The sequence below is a fragment of the Ostrea edulis genome, chromosome 8 (genome assembly GCF_947568905.1).
Source record: "Ostrea edulis chromosome 8, xbOstEdul1.1, whole genome shotgun sequence".
NCBI lineage: Eukaryota > Metazoa > Mollusca > Bivalvia > Ostreida > Ostreidae > Ostrea > Ostrea edulis.
Genome location: NC_079171.1, coordinates 9,311,586 through 9,335,278, shown reverse-complemented (window position 1 = coordinate 9,335,278; position 23,693 = coordinate 9,311,586). Strand labels below are relative to the sequence as shown.

General features: G+C 34.2%; 2 protein-coding genes across 2 annotated transcripts in view; one reads left to right on the top strand and one right to left on the bottom strand.

Annotated features, from left to right (window-relative positions):
* The window catches only part of LOC125661075 (uncharacterized), a 277,053-nt gene that overhangs the window by 17,547 nt on the left and 235,813 nt on the right, over window positions 1-23,693 (top strand). The window lies entirely within an intron of this gene.
* Window positions 15,037-22,336, bottom strand: LOC125662088 (uncharacterized). Its single transcript, XM_048894274.2, has 9 exons — window positions 22,183-22,336; window positions 20,832-20,924; window positions 18,954-19,142; window positions 18,636-18,863; window positions 18,177-18,317; window positions 17,495-17,910; window positions 16,135-16,246; window positions 15,817-15,896; window positions 15,037-15,174 (listed from the first exon to the last, which is right to left on the bottom strand). Exons 1-9 carry the CDS (start codon window positions 22,310-22,312, stop codon window positions 15,145-15,147), a joined length of 1,419 nt encoding a protein of 472 aa, XP_048750231.2. The 5' UTR covers window positions 22,313-22,336; the 3' UTR covers window positions 15,037-15,144.

Below are 23,693 nucleotides of genomic sequence, written 5' to 3'. Positions count from 1 at the left end.
CCGTTGTTTAGGAAGACATTGGGACGATAAAGAACCTTTACCGGTATTTAGGTAGACGTTGAAATGATGAAGGACCTTTACCGGTGTTTAGGTAGACGTTGAGATGATGAAGAACCTTTACCGGTGTTTAGGTAGACGTTGAGACGACGAAGGACCTTTACGGTGCGGTCCTGAGCGTCATGCCGAGGTTAAAATTTTACACTTCACTTAAAACCATTTAACTTTGTTTAAGGAAAACAAAACACATTCTGGCCTTATCGGCAATCTGAGTTAGCTGAGTATCACTATGAAATATGTAAGGTAAAGAGCGTCTTTTAAGCATTAAAGAAAATGTTATTTCAATGTTTATTCATAAAAACCTAAAGCCTAGCTTTATCCCGTCATTGAGTTCAAACATCTGTCTAAGGATTGATAACAATATGCGATAGAGACCTTTCTGCACATGGCTATTTTTATAGAAATTTCCACAAATCTTCATTTATTTCTGTATTAAACAAAACAACTGTCAAAATGTCTGAACAGAAGACACAGCAGAAAGCATTGTCAAAATGATCGCTAACGGCGCAGTATAAATCATTCACTCTCCAACTACCATTATTTTCTCTCAATGCGAATCGCACAATGAGTATTCGGGACAATCTTAATCTCTCAACTTTCACCTGAACATCTGTTAGTAGAATGCACCATATTATGTAGAAATGCATGGTCTGTTGTACACAATATTATGTAAATATGATTATATCTTGAATATATCAAGTTCTTGATATTTCTCGTTGAACGTTTCTCTCGGGAATTTTTCACTCATATGGAGAATGTCCTAAATGAACCCAGACCTTGATAACAAAATGCTTCTGAATATAATGGCCTAAATACATGTACACCAAGTGCAGCTCTTGATCGACGACGTCTGTCTTTTAAGTGTCCACTTACAATGAGTGGCTGTATGAAGCTCTCATTTTGCACACTCTTTAAAAACAACGGATATTTTGGCCACGTGCTAATAATTTATCTTCATTGATAACAGCACTTCACAAAGTGAATCCTGATCTGATTGAAACTAGAGGAAGAGAGCTCTGACCTATAAATTTCACATTGTTTCGTTGATTTCCATAAAACTTAAATGACTCGTTGAGATTTTGAGCCATATTATGTGTCGCAATAAAGTAACATTATCAGCCTCTTCTCCAATACAGAAGCATCTTCCTTTCGAGAAATGGTATGAGGTACACTGGAACAAAGTAGGAAATAATTGACAAACATACGATATAAAATCTTGAAAAGTTCACATTTCACATCAGTCCGTTGTTGTTCATCACATCTTATATTAATTTCAAAGTTTTTTCTACAACATTCCATAATATTGTAATAAAAATACGTAATCCTGGACAAATTCTGTATCTCTCCCTTTTCTCCTTCATAGATGGTCCTGAAATCGATTCCTCGCTCTATAACAGAATCAAAATTAATTTCGAACGCTATATATATTGTACAATGGTTCAGGCTTTCATCAAAATTAGCCCTCTCAAGGATGTACATGTGTTCATATCTTTGAAGTGTAAGAAACAGTTAGATACAGTGTAGTTGTAAAATTACGGAACCATACATATCGACCTGGACAGCTGGGCATGTGAAGTTAGCATCCGGAGAACTGACAATAAACGGAAAAAAATGAAATCACCATTCTTTTAAATGGGCGCCTTGTGAACTTGGCATAAAAAATGTCAACTCGACACCTGATTTTGGTTACCTAGCCACGTGTTTTATAATATCTATAAAGGGAGGTAAGAGAGCAAGGTTTGGTTGTGAAACAGTATGCCATTGCAACAAAGAACAACCAAACGGTATACACTTTGGTAACAAAAAAAAAACCCGGACATTTTGGTTAAAGTTTTGAGTTTAGAATCAAACCTAACGTTCAATATCACAAGGTCAAATATCAAATAGGAAATGAAAGATCTAGTCGAAATGAATCTATAAGAGAGAAGATTCATACTTTGGGTATGAAGAAAATGGTGTCTGCATTTTTTTTTACACAAAGTAGTTCACACGGCACGAGGTCAAATTATGATATAAAACGATATGTCTTGCCACAAAAAGTACATATTTGAAACATGAAAGTCATACCACACATCTTTTATTGTATGTTGTATATCTTTAGTTTTCTTATCAGATATTGCCAAGGTCAATGTAAAATATTGATAATAATTATACATCTGAAATCTAAGTATGCCATTAGAGTTAACAAAAAAAAAGTTGAAAAAAAAGCATGTGCATGTGGTTTTTCAACGTGGAAATACGTTGCGATGACGCTTTGAGATAAAAGTCATTGGTCTTTGGATATGAATTTACAATAGAAGTCTTATGTCGTGTTAGGTGTTGGTTGGCTAAAGAAACACCACTGCGACCACACTGACAATATAAGTAAAGATTTGACAATTCATCTTCAGATGGGTAACATCTTTACATGAGTAAAACATTATCAATCGGAAAAATGTAATGAATATGTTAGGAAAAGATCTAAATTCAAGGTTAGGAACTCCACAAATTTCCCACTCTGTCAATCTATTAATAAGTGTCAAATAAACCTGAGCAGGAGATACAACAGAAATATTTATTGTATAACCACAATCCAATTTGTACAGCTCTAGAGGTATCTGTAATTCTCTGTAACGGTTAAATTATCACACTATAACATCGTAATGCGCGCATATGTTTTATACAACAGTTGTCTGAGTAAGTAAGCGGTAAGAACAGCTGGCTAGTCATGCGCGCTTATGTTTTATACAACAGTTGTCTGAGTAAGTAAGCGGTAAGAACAGCTGGCTAGTAATGCACGCTTATGTTTTATACAACAGTTGTCTGAGTAAGTAAGCGGTAAGAACAGCTGGCTAGTAATGCACGCTTATGTTTTATACAACAGTTGTCTGAGTAAGTAAGCGGTAAGAACACCAGGCTAGTAATGCACGAGCACCGAGTTCATTTTTCGGCCCCACCCAAAATAACGTTATTGCTATTTCATGGCATAATTGTTCTTTTCAGTTGATTCATTAAACGACTGTCACAGCAATTATTTTGAATCACCTTGAAATTCGTTTATGAAGGTAATGAAGAGAGATGAAGAAGCAATTCAAAATGTATCGTCTGAAGAATTTAAAGTCCCCCTAAATGTTACGATCAGGGAATAAACGGATGTATATTTAATTACTGTGATAAAATTTAGAAATTCTTTTCAAAATTAAGGATCATATCCCTCATGCATAGCTCTTATCCTTAAACGAATTTGACTCCACTTTTTGGCACTCCATTTCCCCCTAAAATAGCTCTTACAAGTTTTTAATTGTTATTTCAGATTTCCAAATTTTCGGCTGAGCATCACCGAAGAGATATCATTTGTCGAAATGCGCATCTGGTGCATCAAAATTGGTACCGTATCAGTTTTACATTATGACCTCTGGGTCGAAATCTCCGCTGATGGACTGTTAGTCCCCGGGGGTCTCTACATCCCAGTGGCGAAGTACTACGTTACTAGCTTCAAAATACGGATGTATATTTAATTGCTGGGATAACATTTAAAAATTCATTTCAAAATTAAGGATTATCTCCCTCATGCATAGCTCTTATGCGTAGACGAATTTGACTCCTTTTTTGGCACTCTGTTTTCCCTAAAATAGCTCTTACAAATTTATACTTGTTATTTCGGATTTTGAAAATTTCGGCTGATCATCACTGAAGAGACATTATTTGTCAAAATGCGCATCTGGTGCATGGAATTGGTACCGTATAAGTTTTACATTTACAGTTTGATGTTTTTCAAACGTTATAATATACAATATTTTGATCTTTAAAATAGCTTCTAAAAGTATTTAAAGGGGAATAACTCTTAGATGTACCACCATTTGATATACAGCATTTAGTAGAGAACTTTAATTATGCAAGTAATGGATTAATCGACAATACTTAATTCATTGTACAATAAATCATTACCAGTGTCCACCATAACGACCAGTCGTGTATGACAAATCATCAAGATGATGTATGTAAAATGCTTAATGACATCCAAATCATTCTTCATACGAAACGTCATAAATACAGTAAGATTATGTAGTCTGATGCTAATGGAAAATGGATGGAAATGCCTGGTTCACACCCTGAAACAAAATCTCATAGTTTTTGTAGTATTTCCCTACCTGAATTTCTGTATATTTGTAACTGAGCAGCAAGGGAAGTCTAGATTCGGCTTTATGTTGTTTATTTTTGTAGAAATATATAAGTATAAGTATAAGTCATTGACATAAAAGCAAAACAAATAGCAATTGTATTAGACAAAAAGTACAAGTTCATAATTTAGATGAACTGGTGACAATAAGTTACCAAAATACAGCATACATTTATAATATAAAAATATGTTATGTAAGAAATTGACCTTTGAACTTACAAATTCTGGAAATATACTTAGACAACTTTAACTGCAAAAATACAATAAATTATAAACGTTGTAATTAAGAATAAGAGTCATTTACAAAAATATTGTAGTAAGTTAAGACCTAAGTAAATATGATTCTTACGTACCACAAGATGCACCTGATTGACGCTGGACAGCTAGATCTTCGAAGTAAAATGTACAATGCTCTGATTTAATCAGTTTGAACGGTAACTTATAGTTAAAGGCGAATAATGACAAATGAACTTTAACGTTACAAAAATATCAACTCCATTCAATGCGCATAAGACAAACAATTCAATCCGATGCGAAGTAGAAGTCCTACTCAATCCGAAATTTACTAAACTTTTCAAAAGTATAATTACACAAAAAATGAATAAATGCATAAGAAATAAATAAGAATAGATTTGTACTACCACATATTAACTGCCGTAAAAATGAGATAAATGGTGAAATGTTTCATTGTATAACATCAATTAAATCCATACATCCTCTTATTCACTAGTATTCAAATCAATCGACGCTTTATAGTAAACCACAGGAGTTAAACGCTTCAAAAAATACGGAATTTACTGTCTAAAGTATATTCCCTTTTTCAAATTCCCAAGGCTAGATAAAAAAGTATCGGAATATCGAGCTGGAAATCACAACATATCTTTTCTTCTGATGTAAAAGCTTTTTGAATAAATTCTACCTCATAAGAATATAAAAGTAGACCAGCTATATGACGTCACAGGAAAAAGTACGTCATAGCATATTATAAAATCTGCATAAAATATAGAGAATGTTAGCGTTCAATAACCTTAGAATTTATTGAACGCTAAATTTGCATTGCTTAAATTGTGTGCGCCCGAAACAATCCGAGTATGAGCGTTCAATATTGACATTACCGTAACGACGTAAACAAGCCGAAATGACAGAGGACGCTCCCCCGAATCTGACATAGCCGGTATTTGATATCATATTCATTTACTTACACAAAATGTTTTACTGAACATAAATTATGATGTCCCCATTCACAAAATCAGTTTGCTTCAAGTATCAATGACGAGTTTAATATTGAACAGTTAAGAAATGCATGATGATATTGTACACTTGCACTTCACATGCCAATATTGATGAGTTCTCGTCTGTTTTGGAATATTTTGAGTGAAAAGTGATATGATTTGACAACTACAGCTTACTCCAATTATATTGATGTCGCTTATTTCAAAATATCGCTTATTTTGAAGTAAAACAAAATCCCCAGTCTCAGTGTCTTGTTTTCTTTGCATTAAAATATTGGTTCAATTGAAATCGTTTATATTGAAATATCGCTTATTTTGAAATAAATTATCGGTCCGCTGAGTAGATAATGTATTGTTTTTATAACGGCTATATTGAAGTCACCTGTGATGGTAGTTGTCCAGGTTGGTGGCCTCATAATTACCCAGGTAGGTGTCAGTTAATTGGTTTCCTATGTATTATTTTTCGTTGCATGTTTTTATAGGAATAAAATAACAGTGGGGTATAATCACTCTTTCACAGCTTGATGACAGGATCGTTTGTAAAATTTGACCTCCCCACAAAAAAGGAAAACTTTATCATTGGACACCAAATGCAAATTAATAACTGCAATAGATATAAGAATTTGAAGTCAAAATCTGAAATGATAATTTTACTTAACCCCAGTAATTTCAAAAACCTTACCGCTATCACAGTGCATTAAAAATACGTTTGCAAGACTGGGTTCACATTAAAATCTCCAAATAAAGTCTATATAATAACATTTAACGCGGACAAAGACAATGTCTTTACAGACAACATGATGCCACTTGCTTATATTGGTGAGCTTTATTTTGTTTTAAAAATGGTTCTGGAATTCCGATGTTAGACATACGTGTACATGTGTATCAAACGTTTTCACGGCGATCGTTTTCCGGGAAGAACTTTCTGCCGATATTATATACATGTACATACTGCAAGGGAAATATCAGCGACGAGAACAAAAACGAAATTCCGGATGAAAATGTACAATCAACCTTGAAATTGTATGTGTAAATTTGATAATAATAATAATAGAAAAAAAATATATGAACAGACGCTACTTAAAATAGACGATGACATTTGTGTAGACATTGCAAATTGAAATATTCATTCTTGGTCAGCTCAATAAGAAACAAAAGTTAACAAAACTCACATATTTTTTTTTTAAAAATAAAAATCTTTAGTGGACTAAATTCAATCAATTATCTAAATATTGTAAATTGTGTAATGTAATACATTCATATTTCTACTTTCATAATCGGGATTGAGATGCCAGATGAAGCCTCCGATACGGTCGACATTTCCGATTTCGCTTATTTTGAACTTCGGTTATATTGAAAGAAACAGATTGGTCCCTTGAATTTCAATATATCCGGAGTAAGCTGTAAATACTTTAGCTTTATAATGGAAATGTTTTTGAACTTATATTGGTGAATATTGGCACTCTTTGGCTGTCAAAATGCACTCGCAAACTCGTGCATTTGCACAGCCAATTCGTGCCAATATTCACTAATATCACTCTAATAACCCTATAATATTGTCAATATTTACTTCCGTTATGAAGTATTCAGCTGTATGAAAGGTGAAAATAACGAACAATGTATATGTCTAAACCTCCTTGTGAAATGATCTTTATTTTTGTTCTGATTTTTACTTTGATAATATTCGTCTCCTACATGCAAGGTGAAGATAACGAACAGTGATCAATCTCACAACTCCTATAAGCAATACAAAATAAATAGTTGGGCAAACACGAACCCCTGGACATACCAAAGTTGGGATCAGGTGCCTTGGGGGAGTAAGCATCCCCTGTTGACCGGTCACACCCGCCGTGAGCCCTATATCCTGATCAGGTAAACAGTTAAATTGATTCTAGAATTACAAAGTCGTCCTCTTCTGCTTCATACTTAGATATTTTATTGAAAGTAGACATTAACGGCAAACTGACAACTCAACTGTATGACAAACGGGATGATTTCAGCTTCTCCATCATCAACTTCCCATATTTATGTAGCAATATTCCATTATCAACTGATTCGATATGCAACAGCTTGTTCTGCGTATAGTCAGTTTTTAAATCGAGGTAAACTACTGACAAACAAGTTGATGGCACAGGGGTTTCCACAGTCTCTATTGAAGTCAGCATTTCGCAAATTCTATGGTCGTTATAACGATCTAGTTCGTCAATACAACCTCGCATTGGGTCAAATGCTGTCTGACGTGTTTCATATCGATTGTTAAGCCGTTCTTGGCACACTGATTTTGACTGCGGATAACTCCGTTTACCTGATCAAGATATAAGGCTCACGGCGGGTGTGACCGATCAACAGGGGAGGATGTTTACTCCTCCTAGGCACCTGATCCCACCTCTGGTGTGTCCAGGGGTCCGTGTTTGCCCAACTATCTTTTTTGTTTTGCTTATAGGAGTTATGAGATTGATCACTGTTCGTTATCTTCACCTTGCATGTTATCTAATAAAAAGGTGCACTTTTCACATATGAAAAAGAGTTTGTAATTTATTCCAGCAAACGCTTTAAGCTAAATATGTATATCAATGCAAAATGAGGTAATTTCATTAATTTAACAGTCCCAATAGGTTATAAATCATTTTTCAATAAGGATCGAACTAAATCGAACACTATGAATTAATATAAAAAATGTTCCTGTGTTTCCATTTCATGAAAATATTTTATGATGAAATACCCATCTTAAATTCAGGCAAAGTATGCATTTATAAGTGTTTAGAAAAGTGTTCCAAACTTCCAATATTTTATGGTCTCCTTTACTTAGCAATTGGAACAAATTATTCAACACTTTGTTTTAATATGTAAGTATTACTATCATAAGTTGTCTATCCATACAATATAATTACTACTCAAGCCTTGCGAATCTCAGTATTTTAGTACTTTGATTTTTTACATAGGAAGTTCCGGTTTTATGTCCAGTAATGATTATGTATGTTGTTTTTCATGATATATAGAGCTATGTTTTCCGATAATAAAGCTCTTATGAAAAGGTGAAGAATAAAGAAAGCGGTTATAATCATATCTACCACAAAGATGCATTGTATATTACCATGAGAAATTTGCATCAAACAGAAATAGTTTTGAAGGATTCCTTGAATAAAACTACTTCTTGCAGAGACAAATACATGTTACATGCAATAATTTGGGTTTCTGAATAGTTCATCTGATACGTGCTGTTGTGATTGTATGGGTAAGGAAACTTTATTTGGATTATCTTTCTTTGAAAAATATGAACCTAAAATTATTAATTTTTAGATATATGCCTCATGGCGGATGTGATTGATCTACAGAGGATCTTTACTCCTCCTAGGTACCCAATCCCACATCAGTTATATCCAGAGGTCCATGTTTGTCCAATTCTCTAATTTCATTTCTTATAGGAGTTACAAGATTGATCACTGTTAGTTATCTTTACAGTTCATGGGATTACTGCGATTGGCAATTGGTCATTATATTCACTTTTCACTGATTAAGTTCAATTTTGAGATGGTTTACATGACACGTGTTTTGTATCAATGAACTATTGTTATTAATTACGTCTATGTTTACTATATTGACACAATATGTAAACTTATTGAACAAATGTTTCTTTACCACTTCCCTAAACACTGACTTCATCAATTGTACATCGATTATAACTTTAGCATTTCAACTATCTTGCAACAAAGATCCCTTTTAGTCATGAATAACGTTAAGGTTTCCAATAAACAACGTACGACAATTGTATCACACTCAAGTTGCAGAAGAATGTTGAGATACCATCACAGGTATCATAAACTACGTTTAGTGAATATCGAAGTTGTCTAAGTATTGTGACATAACGAAAACAAAAGTATCATAATCATATACTATCACTGTTTAAGTTGTATGAATACTCGTTCATCAATACAATACAATTACAATATAATTTCCGTAGAACTTTAGAAGTCAACAAGTTTAATTCTTGCAACTCTGTAAAAAAAAATTTATTTGAACATATTTTATTTCATATCTATGCCCATCTGGTGCATCAAAATTGGTACCAAATAAGATTTACATTATGACCCCTGGGTCGGGGTATCTGCTGGTGGACTGTTAGTCCCCGAGGGTCTCTACAGCCCAGTAGCTAAGCACTTCGTTACTAGCTTGAAAATACGGATGTATATTTAATTGCTGTTATAAAATTTAGAAATTCATTCCAAAATTCAGGATTATCTCCCTCATGCGTAGCTCTTATCCTTAAACGAATTTTACTCCATTGTTATTTCGGATTTCAAACATTTCGGTTGAGCATCACTGAAGAGACATAATTTGTCGAAATGCACATCTGGTGCATCAAAATTGGTACAGTATAGGTTTTACATATAATACACAATGGGTTTGTACGCAAGTTCTGACAAATTACTAATGCAGTCTTTAGATATTTTATATGTTCTTTGTGAAATGTATGTAAAAAAAACAAAAAAACTTAACTGGTGTTTGGTGTGGTTTTCCTGTTTTCAAATCAAATGTGGAATCTTATGTTAAAATTAATTTCATAGAATGATATTTTGTTGACATTGAATTCATATATCAAGCTGAATATAAGCATATATTGTTTTGAAAACATTCGATGTCAATGATCAGTTTGCTTGACAAATACATCAACTGATACGTTATAGCCTTTAGTGTATGTCTAATTGTAAATCCATGTGAATTACAGTATACATAGTTTATTTTTATGAAGAGTTGGAACTGATATCGTTACTACATTTAATCACACTTGTTGGAAGTATACCTTCTATAATTGACGCATTTTATTAGCATAATTTAAAGTTAGTGCAACGCGATTAATCTAAGATTTCAAAGTATCAAATACACTATATTTTGACGTGGATACTCTAAAACTTGTACATTGTTTGACTTTTTGAAATGTTTAAGAACCTCTTCATTTCCATACTTTGACATTCTAGACGTACTGCATTATGTCAATCAACATTTAAAACGCATGTATTTTCTTACACTATTTTTTTTAAAACTTTGAATCATCGATATTTCATTAAAGTTTATTCAGTTTCAATCTTATGTTTAAAACATAATCTATTTTAATCCCCCCCGTCCTTCTTTTGAGGCTACTGACACATTCCCAAGGCTATTAATCATCTGACAGTCATTGAGTGCCCAACATAAGATGAACTAGGATGGTTCCCATCAAACACGTGATCCCTATCACTTATTTACACAGCAATATATATTAAATATACGTACACACAAAGGCATTAACGGAGATTTTTTGTGAAAATCATTTTTCATGACTTCAGCGGATTTAAAGATATATCAAAAAGTATTTTTTTTTTGGGGGGGGGGGAGTAAACTACAAAAAAATGGAAAAATGTGATGAATAAAGGCATGTTTTAGCAAAGGTAAATCAAGGCTGCACAACATATTTTACCGATTTTTATTCCATAGTCTTTGAATTGTAAGATGATATTAACTGTAGTAATTGTGTAACTTTCTAGAATAGTAAGTTTGCCAACACAAAAGTCAGATTACCATCTGCTGGTAAGTAAATACCAAATAGATTTATCCTTTCTGGAATACTCCAATGATCCACCTGGAGTAGATATTTATTTCCTTGGTTATATATGCTAAGGATTTACTAATTAGTGATGCTATTCCACTCTTACCTATAAAATATATTATACACGTAGGATCAGCACACGTTTCCTTGACATCTGCTTTGACAAACTAAAACAATTCTCATGAATAAAGTCTAAAAAAAAAATAGTCTCATTGTGTTGACAACTGGGGCTCAATATGTAAAATAAATTTGAAATATCCTTTTAAAGAGTTTATATTCAAGTCTGATTATCCCTTGAGACTTGAATGTCCAATGTCTAGTTAAATGTATACTCGTGTTGTTCAGTCAGTTTTCATTGGTTGACCTTTGAACCGGAAATTAAGGAAATTTGAAAACTACAAATATGTCCATAGCTAGATTACAGTGTCGGGTTAAAGATTGTAAAGGAATTATTACCAAAGTGACAAGAACATGACAGATTGTAAAGGAATTATTACCAAAGTGACAAGAACATGACAGATTGTAAAGGAATTATCACCAAAGTGACAAGAACATGACAGATTGTAAAGGAATTATTACCAAAGTGACAAGAACATGACAGATTGTAAAGGAATTATTACCAAAGTGACAAGAACATGACAGATTGTAAAGGAATTATTACCAAAGTGACAAGAACATGACAGATTGTAAAGGAATTATTACCAAAGTGACAAGAACATGACAGATTGTAAAGGAATCATTACCAAAGTGACAAGAACATGACAGATTTTGAAAATATAATAACACGTTTATTGCAGACGACCATGTCCAGCAAACAATTCGTTATAATCAAACCTTATCATATCCAATAAAACATTCGTTTATCTAATATCGTAGTAGAATTAAGCAAGAATTTATTATGAACGTGTTCTATGGATAGTGAACTCCGTTAAAGACGCACATGCTAAAACATCACAAGGTATAACTGACTGTAATTTTTCAACAATCCAATTATGTACCAAATAACACCTATCTGTATAACTAATAATATAATCTCCAAGAAATGAAGAAAAAATCAGCAAAATAAACGAGGTACAGTACCCTCAACGTTATTCTTGACATGATAAACGATGGAGCACGATACACGCACGATAGGATAGGATACACACACGATACGATAGGATACACGCACGATACGATAGGATACACGATAAACCTGATAAACGCAAAACCTGATAAACGATCTTCACGATAGACCCGATCAACACAAAACACGATAAACGATCTTCAAGATAATCGGAAAACCTGATGGAAATGTTGTAAATTTAAAAGCGATTTAGACAGAATGAAATGGTGATACCTACAACATAATTACATTATGTTGATACTAATACTGAAGGATTTTAATATTTATAATATACCTAATACGTATAATTTCTTTAAAGACATAAGGTCTAAGATATTGGTGAAATTTTGCATGTTTCAAAAAGGTGGCGAAATTTAAGAACATAACTAGAAAATCACAAAAAGTTCTTCAGAATGTTTACAAACACAATGGATACGATAGTAAGTACAAATTGCTTGCCTAAACTGGTACCCTTTTGACTTTCCATCTCTTGTGTTTGTGTGTAGTCACCAATCAACGGGGTACCAGTTTAATATATTATCCTCCAGACAAAATTTTTTACAAAGGGCTAAAACGTCAAAATGATTTCAATTTCAAAGCGCTACAGCTATAGATAACTAATAATTAACACTACAAATTTGTTTTTTGGATTTCTTCTTGCAAAATATTGTGATGTCATTTTTGAGATAAAAGATAGACCCTATGCCTTTAATACACGGTTGTACTTTTAAAAAATAATTTTGAATCAATTGCTTTACGTCATCACAGCTAAGATCAGAAACTAATGTATATACGGATTTTAATTCATTATTTGATAGATATCTATATGAATTTTTTCAGCCAATGATTCTAAAATTGAAATATTGTTACCTAATTTTGATATATAAATGATACAGGGAATTATCTAAATGTAATATAATATAGTAATATCATGCTTCAGTAGATCTCTTATTCTAATGTCTATTATCTTGAATGTGAAATAAAACCAAGTAATATTGTGTGTGTAGCGAGGAGGGGGTTATTTTGCAACAAGCTCTATGTTCACCGGTCATTTAACAATTACAATTACATGTATTTTCATCATGACCGCTTAAAAAAAAAACCGCTGCACTACTCCATATCGTCATATGTTAGACATTTATACACCATGAGTGATAATTGATAGCCATAACTAATTGGAACATATTTATTTGAATTGATATCTAATAACAAAACAAAATAAATAAATAAACTATGGGGGAAACTAAAAAACAGGCATTTTTAAATTTGCACTTTTGAAATGCTTAAAAATTCTTGTGTTTAGTATGTAAAAAATTGAAATAGTCATCAAAACCGGCACAAATTTCCAGTATCTACCCGTACGACTATTGGTATATGGTACATGTACAGGTGTACATGTACAAGTAAAAACCCACACAGCTGAGTCGTGCCCAATTGAGCAGACTTTTGGGAGATGCACCAGCATTGCACCCTTTCAAAACTTAGTCTTCTAATTGTGTGAAATACAATGTCCCCGAGCGAGAATGTTTGCTGTGAAAACACGGATGCTACAGAGACGCGCACAAGTTCATTAGTTGGTATATAAATTTAATACAGGGGGAAACATCGGAAGAAAAAGAGCCTTTATGAAAATATATGTAATAAACAATGTAATTTACTGGTTTTTCCCTTCAAATCGGAGCTTCCTGTTTCTTTGTTAGTGTTAATTACAAATAATTGTTTCTAGACAAGCAAATGTTTACGAACTTCAGATGAAGGAACTTTCAGATTTACTGTCCTCGCTTTGCTTCGCTCCGCTTCGCTTTGCTCGGCACACCACTGCTTACTTTCCAGACTACTTAGAATGAAATTGTGATAACTTTTCATCCACTCTGGTCAGACAAATAACTTTTCTTCTGCCTTAAAATCGAAAGCTTTATGTTCTCCTTCAAATATACTGTCTTTCCTCGATTCCTAAAAATAGCTTTTTTGACAAAACGAAAAAAGCTTTCGAAAAGTATCATACTTTTTCAAAAGACTTTAATATACAATCCCAATAGTTTCTGAAGCTACACAATAAACGATTGTCAAGATAAACGGAAAACCTGATACACGCAAAATACGATACACGATAGACCTGATAAATGCAAAACACGATAGAAAACGGAAAACCTGATCAACGCAAAACGATATGATACACGCACGATACGATATATATGATACACGCACGATACAATACGATACACACACGATAGAACACGATAGGAATGTCAAGACTAACGTTGTGGGTACTGTAATACTGTTTGAGAGCATACCTACAATGAATAAACGTCATTGTGTTATAGACACATACATTAGAACGATCATTGTCGAACATAATTGATTTGCTGAGACCGAGGTCATATACAAAGACGGAAACTGACGTGAGTTACTACACGTGTCATTTGTTTTCGAATATCACACCATTTTACTAATGACAAAAAGTACTATAAGTGTAAGAAAGTAATAGTTACGAAAATATGCCACTCAAGTGTAATTTTGATTGTGAATTATCTATTAGATTGGCATGTTCAATTGTTTACATATCTGACACGTGTTTAGTGCCTCTCTTTTGCTTTTTCGAACTGGTGACCTCGAAGGTCATTGTTTATTGGGGATTACGAGCTGGAAGTACTGGCAAAATGACAATGATTCATGAATCTACATTATTTACTGATTTGACGGGTTCATTACCTCATTGATTCCATGAAGTTATATATGTCTTAAATCTTTGTTCTTCTATTTTTCAATTTACTTTCTATCAGTTCCAGATTGTCTTGCTTTAAAACAAAGTGAACACAGACAAATGGACATTACATATACACACAATCTACCACCAATTTATAAGGCCGTGTTTTGAAATAATGTCTTACAAACTTCATTTCATTTCAGTATTTTTAATGTAATATTAAATAATTGTATCATGATTAAACATAATATTGGATAGACCGAAGATGTTTCATGAGCAAATATGTCCCTTGTTCTGAGGTCAGAGCGTGATGCAGTCATAAATCTCGATCTGTAATCAAAAGATGTCAACTTTTACAAAAAATAGTTTTCTAATTTCATTAAAGCAATATACAATAAAAGTAGTGATAAAATATATCTATGTGTAAATAAAGTAGTCCATTCAATATGAAGATTGGGGGACCGAATCCTGGAGAAGTTTGGATTTTAGGTTTATTCTGTCACTTGGTCTGTCTAACGTCCGAATCTTCAGTTTGAAGCTAGATTACTTTGCTGAACACAATCCTTCGTGACGTCATGGACACGTTTTCTCGTAATATACGTCATTTCCAGAATTACGAAAGTTGTCCCCTTACGTCGTAAAATGATCAATATATCAGTTTGTCTTAGTTGATATCAGTTTACTTTCCTGTTATCAGTTTACTTTCAAAAAATAATGAAATAGTAAAAATGTCCAAAATTTCTGAAATGATTATCATCCAATGTGTTGTGAATTGAATGGGGATTTACCAAGTAAAAAAAATATGTTCAACATTTTGAGATTTATGAGTGTTTTTAAAGACCTTAATGGGTAGTTCATGCACACTGACTGTTCAATGGATGAGGGACATTCTCCCTCACTTGTAATTGAAAAGTTATTTTAAGAAATCGGTATTAGTCTATATTTTGTATTCACCATCAGGGTTCTACATACCCGTCTGATTTTACCACGAAATGCGTCTCCGTTCGAGCACCGTCCCACACGAACGGGCCCTTGTGATGGAGCTAGGCGTCCTATCAATGGAGTAAACGATTGGTAAATTATACGTTTGATATTGAGATTAATTCTGTTGTCATTAATACAAATGCACATCTTATTCAGCTGATAAATAATGCTTTACTTTGCCGCAGTAAGACTAGATTGGTCTCCTGCTGTCTAATCTGACACATTTCTTCAGAATTATGAAAATATATTATGTGATCAGAAGTCCATTATTGGAATGTAATTTTGACGGTAAAATCTATCGATCACCTGATAGTGGTTTCTGCCCTTTGACCTCTGTAGAGTTTTGATCTAATGAGCGTACTCGTCCATACAACCAACTGCCGTTATAAATAAGTTTCACCGCATTCCAAGAGTTGACCTGGCAAAAAAATATTTTTTTGTGTTTCAACATTTCATATGAAAGGTGAATATTTCAGTGCTATATAATCAACTAATTTTGATTACAGAACCAAATTATAAAAGGAATGACAATGTTTGACTTTCTTCTAACAATTTATAGTGGTCTAGTTTGCAACTTACACCTGCGACTTGGCTGAATGCTGTTTAAAGCGTATTAATACTGAATTTACGACCTTTCACCTTTTCATTACCTCTTTACCTCTTTATGATGTAGGGATCACGACGGGTATGACCGATCAATTTTGTTTTGCTAATAAACATGTAGGTATGGAAAGGCGACCATTTCATATAATGGAGACGAAAGTACCCGGGAACCCATTTCTGCGTTATGTGCCAACGATATCAACAAGAATGAAAATATGTGACTCGTGTGCTTTACAACTTGAGAAAATATGTGCAGCTTTCATTCATGGTTTTATTTTCTTGAATTCTGATATTTGGGTAAAGATATTTCCTTTAGAACTCTAATGCAATTCTCTCGGACAAAAATTCCGCGAGATGATATCGCCCCTGTTAAATTCTGCAAAAATTGTGTGTTACACGCGAATCGATATAATTCTTAATTGTTTTAGAAGGTGAAGATAACGATCAGTGATCAATCTCATAACTCCTATAAACAATACAAATTAGAGAGTTGGGCAAACACCGACCCTTCGATATACCAGAGATGGGATAAGGTCCTAGCAGACACGAACCCCTGGACACAAGAGAAGTGGGAGCATGTGCTTAGGAACAGTAAGCAATCTGTACACAAAATCAGTGTGCCAAGAATGACCTAACAATCGGCATGAAACACGTCGAACAGATAGGTTGTATTGGCAAAATATATCGTTATAACGACCCTATAATTTGCAAAATGTTGATTTTAAACGCCACTGTTTGAACCCCTGCACCATCAATTTGTTTTGCAGAAGCCTGCTTCGATTTAGAAAACTGACCATACGCAGAACGAATTTTTGCGTATCGAATCAGTTGAGAGATGTAAACACCATATGCAGGTGATAATGGAATATTGCTACACAAATATATGAAGTTGACGATTGAGTAAAGCACGCATCTTTGAAAATTTAAGGGATCACCACGAATAGATGAAGTTTATGACTTTTTTGATAACGGAGACACTTGATATTTTGATATTGTTTTCTCGATGTCTTGTGTCCCCGTGTAACAATGTATGTTGATTCTTTCACGCAATGGACCTGCATACCTTGAAAGGTAAAGTGAATACGGCAGACATCGCTGTATCATCATCACTATACCCCAAGAAAGTCAATTCCTTATCTACAGTATCGACCACAATAGCCACTGATGGAGTTTGAACTGACACTACTTCCGGAATGTTCCAAGGATTGGCGGATGAACGGCAGTTCGAAACTAAAATCTGATACCGAGATCCTGTGGAATTCTCCGAGAAGAACGACATCTTTATCGTCAGACGAGGCAGTGCGACTGCACTGAACCGAGGAATTTGTATGCTGGACGATTTACCGTTGAAGATTCCGAACCACGTGTTGGATTTTTCAGATTTCCCTCTAGTAACGTTTTCCACCTGAATATAGCTTTCATGAGATAGATTTATAATTCTCTCTCCCGTAAAGCTCACATTCACCATCGGAGTACACCCTGAAAGGACATATTGTTTGGTGTAAACAATAGTATACAACTGGGGAACAGTTCTATGAATTTTAATTTCATAAAAGCTTGCAGGTTAGTTAGTTCTACAAATACAAATATGTCATTATATCATTTCAGAAATACCAACATTTTCTTTCATGAATTGGAAATTGTAAGAATGTCGTATCAAAGATTTTAAAAATAATGTACTTTTAAAATCAAGTTACACTGTACAGATAAATCATTATTATTATTATCAAGTGAAGAAGTCATACTTTGATGATTGTGTGCCGAGTCTTTGGTACACCGACATAGAACTGGCTTGAATACCGTTCCTGGTGGACAGTCCTGTTCGACATTGGCTATCACGTTGTAGTATTTGTCATTACGACCAATAATGTCACGAAAGTAGCACCCTATTAAGAAACAAAGAGACACGCCCACTATCGGCACGAAAATAACACCCTATAAAGAAAAAGGCACGCCTACTAGCTACACGAAAATAACACCCTATAAAGAAACAGACACGCCCACTAACGGCACGAAAATAACACCCTATAAAGAAACAGACACACCCACTAACGGCACGAAAATAACACGCTATAAAGAAACAGACACGCCCATTAACGACACGAAAGTAATACACTATAAAGAAACATACTTATATGAACATAGCAATTACTTTACAGGTACCCTTTACTTATTGATTGGATTGTCAATGATCTGATTCTTACTATACTTTGGTGCTTTAGTGAAGGTTGTAGCTGTTGTTACCAGTCTCCTTTGTTCAACACATTCAACTTTACAAGATGTACTCCGTGTGCATCCCTGGGATTTAAGGAATCCATTTCCCTCTTCACAACACTTTGGTAGTGAGCGATTACCTTTGCTGCACACGTAATATGTACGACAATTAAAGTTACTCGGGTATGTCGTACCAGGGGTTAATGTAAGACATGGATCTGGAAAACAAATAAAGTATGTTTACTATCTAACTTACACGACAAACAATGAACCAGTCATGAAATACAGCTCGTCTAAGTAATGCTTACCGTATTTACAAAGAACGTTTGGTGCTCTGTCACAGGTGTTGATCTTTGGGTTCCAAAAAGTACCAAAGGAACAAGTCCTCATCGCGCAGTGACACTCAGCGGCGTTCAATGCGTAGCAGTGTTTATAGTTGGTACAATTATGTTCCAAATAACAAGACACGTGGCCTTTACATTCAGTAGAACAAGGACCTGTGAAATGTACAGCATGATAGTCATAAATGTACAGCATGATAGTCATAAATGTACAGCATGATATTCATAAATTTACAGCATTATATTCATAAATGTACAAAATGTTCCTGTAAAGCATTGAAATTCATTCAACTTGTAAGATGAGAATGACGAGAGTGATTTACTGTAAACGTTATCTGAGTCATTTAATAGGATATTGGCAATGTGCCAGTTACAGGAAAACCGCAACTATTCAATAGTTTCAAAAGCATTCATTACCTGTACTTTGTTTATCCGTGTAGATAGAAATATATTTCCACAACTATTTTTGAATCCCATTGTATGTATATATCAATTCTGACCAGGCATATAAGTAAATCTATAAAAAGACGCTCAATTGTGCTAAGATTAAATATTTCCCGGCCCTCCTACACTACCTTGCAATTATTAGCTCCTTCTATTCGATTTCAGAACGAAGGCAGATTGCATAAAGAGTTCGAATACGAACGATGATCATTCAAACTTGGATAGGTTACAAATGCATATATGTAAATGGGAACGTGTCAATACTAGAGACACATTCTCGATGGGACGTAAACAACCAACCAATCAATAAATTATATAAATCGATGACATTTTCAAACAGTACATTGAATTAACTACCCCCTTAAGAGGCTGAAAATTAATACAATTTCAGACTGTAGGCAGATAATAGAATAACATTTCACAATAGACAACAGAATGACATTAGACAACAGAATGACATTATACAACAGAATGACATTAGACAATAGAATGACATTATACAACAGAATGACATTAGACAACAGAATGACATTAGACAACAGAATGACATTAGACAACAGAATGACATTAGACAATAGAATGACCGATAAATTAATTGAATCAATCTAATACTAAACATTTCTGTCACGAGCAATGCATTGTTTGGTGTTGTGCGTAATTATGTTATCCTTTTTGGTGCTTCTTTTATTGTTGATCCTTTTTCGTGCCTCCTTTTGTGAAGACTTGAAGGTATTGGTGAAAAATAGACTCTACCCGGGATAGTCTGTGATTTGTGTAGTCACTATAAAACCCTCGCATGTGTAGTAGTCAGCGAGCAGGGATCCACGTTAGCATGCTTTGTAAATGTCAACGTGACTTGCTACATTGACTGATACGGTAACCAATGTAAATATCAGCATGATTTGCTATATTGACTGTCATGGCAACCAATGTAAATATCAGTATGATTTGTTATATTGACTGTCATGGTAACCAATGTAAATATCAGCAGGACTTGCCAATTGTCAGCATGACTTGTCACATTGACAGTTACAGTAACCAATGTAAATATCAGCATGACTTGCTACATCGCCTCTAACGGTAACCAATGTAAATATCAGCATGACTTTTCACATAGACTGTCACGGTAACCAATGTAAATATCAGCATGACTTTTCACATAGACTGTCACGGTAACCAATGTAAATATCAGCATGACTAGCTACATTGACAGTTACGGTAACCAATGTAAATATAAGCAGTAAGGTAAGCTCTTATTTTGTTTTCTAACTTTGTAATGAGTATTGTTTCATGTATTGAAAATGAAACTTCATTTCTCAAACACCTCACATTAATAGTCAAGATGGGAAAAATGTAAAGGCATCTAATTACACTTACCACATTAAACACGAGATAACCTACCTCCGGAAAATCTAGTGTCGGTGGAACTCGTCATCTCATGCTTCACAGATGTCAACTTAGATGGAGCAACAGAGTGCAGATTATCTTCGTTAGCTAAAACGATGAAACCTTAAAGTACTTACATTGCTGTTGTAATTAAAGCGCAGCAAATAAGCCTGAGTATTAACAAGACTTACAATAATACCGTATTCTAATGCATCTGCTTCATGATTGATTGGTTGATTTATGTTTTCCGCCACACTCAACACTTTTTTTCAGTTATATTGTGGCACTTAGTTTTTTATTGGTGGAAGAAATAACCCAGATACAATGTATCTGGGAAGATACCACCGACCTTCCGAAAGTAAACTAGGAAACTTTCTCATTTATCGGCGCGAGCGAGATTTGAACCCGCGCAGACCAGAGGTGAGAGGCCGTGCGATTTTAAGCGTGATGCTTTAACCACTCGGCATCTGTTTCATAATCAGTATTTTAATTACCCAGGGTGCATCAATACAAGAATACACCGCCTTGAGAACAATGTACTAATACGAGAGGACGGCAAAGTAGACAATATACTTGATGGCATAATTGCAGTTCAGTTTCGAAAAATTCGCAACTCATCTATAAAAGTCAGTGACAGAGAACCTCCTACATTTATTCAGTGCTGCTGTCCTGTACGTCACTCCAAAGCGTGCAACATAACCAACAAATGAAAACATAATCACAATATATGTGTAAAAACAATATCCTGAACGATATCCAGACATTCATAAAATACAGTGATGGCTTTAGAAACCTACAGACATGTTCATGACACTTTCCCACGACATGTCCTAAGATATGTCCTAAGATCTAAGATATATCTCAGGAAAAAAATTTGGAACATCCCAAAATCAACTTAGGACACGTCTTAGGGTGTTTCTTGACGATAACTTTCCTACGATATATTTTGAGATATATCCTAACATATATCGCAGGAAAAAAGACAGGAACATCCCGAGATCAACTTAGGAAACGTTTTAGGATGTTTCTTGATGACATCTTAAGTTTCATAGGACGTACTTCGGAATATTTGTATCCCTTTACATGTATTCATATACATGATACTCGTGACATATGTCAAAGTAAACAATCAAAATCTAGACACAAACTGCTAGAGAAAAGACAGACGTCATTCATTCATATGCATATTATAAATATGAATACCGTGAATTCAATGTAACTATGAGATTTTATGATTATTTACTACTTTTAATGAAGTAGTAAAACAAACAGATATTGTGATACTCGTTCAAGAAATTGCGCGGTGCGTAAGGAATATCTGACGACATTGTGTAGCGGTGTACTGCTTTCAATATAAAAAACCAACCTGTGGAAAATCCGACATCAGATGAACTCCCCACCTCGTGACTAACAGGCGTCAAATCTGACTGCACAGAAAAGTCGATATTTTCTTCTTTTGCTAAAGATACAGAAATGTAAAGGACTTTCACTGCCATTGTGATTAAAGCATGTCATATAAACTGGATTCTTATCTATAACTACAAAATACTATCAGTAGCATTCTTTATTTTCATTATTCCAAGCTCTAACGGTTCTCCGTCGAGTGAATGTTTTGTATATGACGTCACAAGTACATAATATCGGTTATCAAGAATAATGCAATATATAATAGGTCTTCCAAGAGTATGTTGAAATTTCCATGGACATGAAGTGTTCTCTTTTGTTAGCTGACCTGTTTTTATATCCATATGAAGTAGAGTTTAATCAAACACTTCTACGTCAGCAGAAAAAATCTCTCTGTGGCCTTCAAGCCGACATTTAGATATATTTGATTGATTGATTGATTGATATTTTCCGCCACACTCTAACACAATTTTTCAGTTATCTCTTGGCGCCCAGGTTTTTATTGGTGGAAGAATGAACCCAGATACAATGTACCTGGGGAGAGACTACGAAACTTCCGAAAGTAAACTGGGGAACTTTCTCTCTTACCGGCGCGAGTGGGATTCAAACTCGCAACGACCAGAGGTGAGAGGTCGTATGATTTTGAGCGTGATGTTCTAACAACTCGGCCACTGAGACCCCTTAGGATGGGATGGAACACATGAGAGTGAATTAGACAAGAAAAAATGTTCGAGAAAGGGGATGAGATTGGAAGGAGGTGAAAGGATGGGAAGAAATGCATCCCTGATTAAACCTTATTACATGTTTGTTGCTCACTTTACATTTACCGTGTTATTAAGTGGGGATTTAATCCTTTCAGTCGTAAAGTTTCCTCACGGTCATACTGATTAACAACTATATTTTAAACATTACTAGATAGATCAATGAATATATACTTTACAACTTAATCTTATCTTAACAAAAAATATTAAATGTACCTTGGAAAATATGCATCGTGGAAAATAAAATATATTCTGTTAAAGAAACCTAGAAAGCAAATGAATGCATTTGTCTTTCTTGAAAACATGCATGCATTCAAGAAGGGTCTGTATTTGTATATTTCTTATCGAATTTAAGAATCAAACTGCCAAAAAAAAATAATTCTAAATCACATTTGCGAGACCACCCGTTCACAAAAGTTTAGTTCTCGCGAATAAAGTTTTACAAATAAGAGGAAATGCATCACTTTATCCATCCAAAACTAAAAGTATCCTACAGTATAAAGAAGTTTTTATTACGACTCAAGTGTTGAAAGTTTGTAGTCTACACATATTGTCTTTTCTTTGAATATCACCTATGCAGGATACTTTTCTTTACATCTCCCTCACACAAATACCCCTATTCGCACAAATACCCCTATTCACACAAATATCCTTATTCACACAAATATCCCTATTCACACAAATATCCCTATTCATTGTTCCAGACCGATGA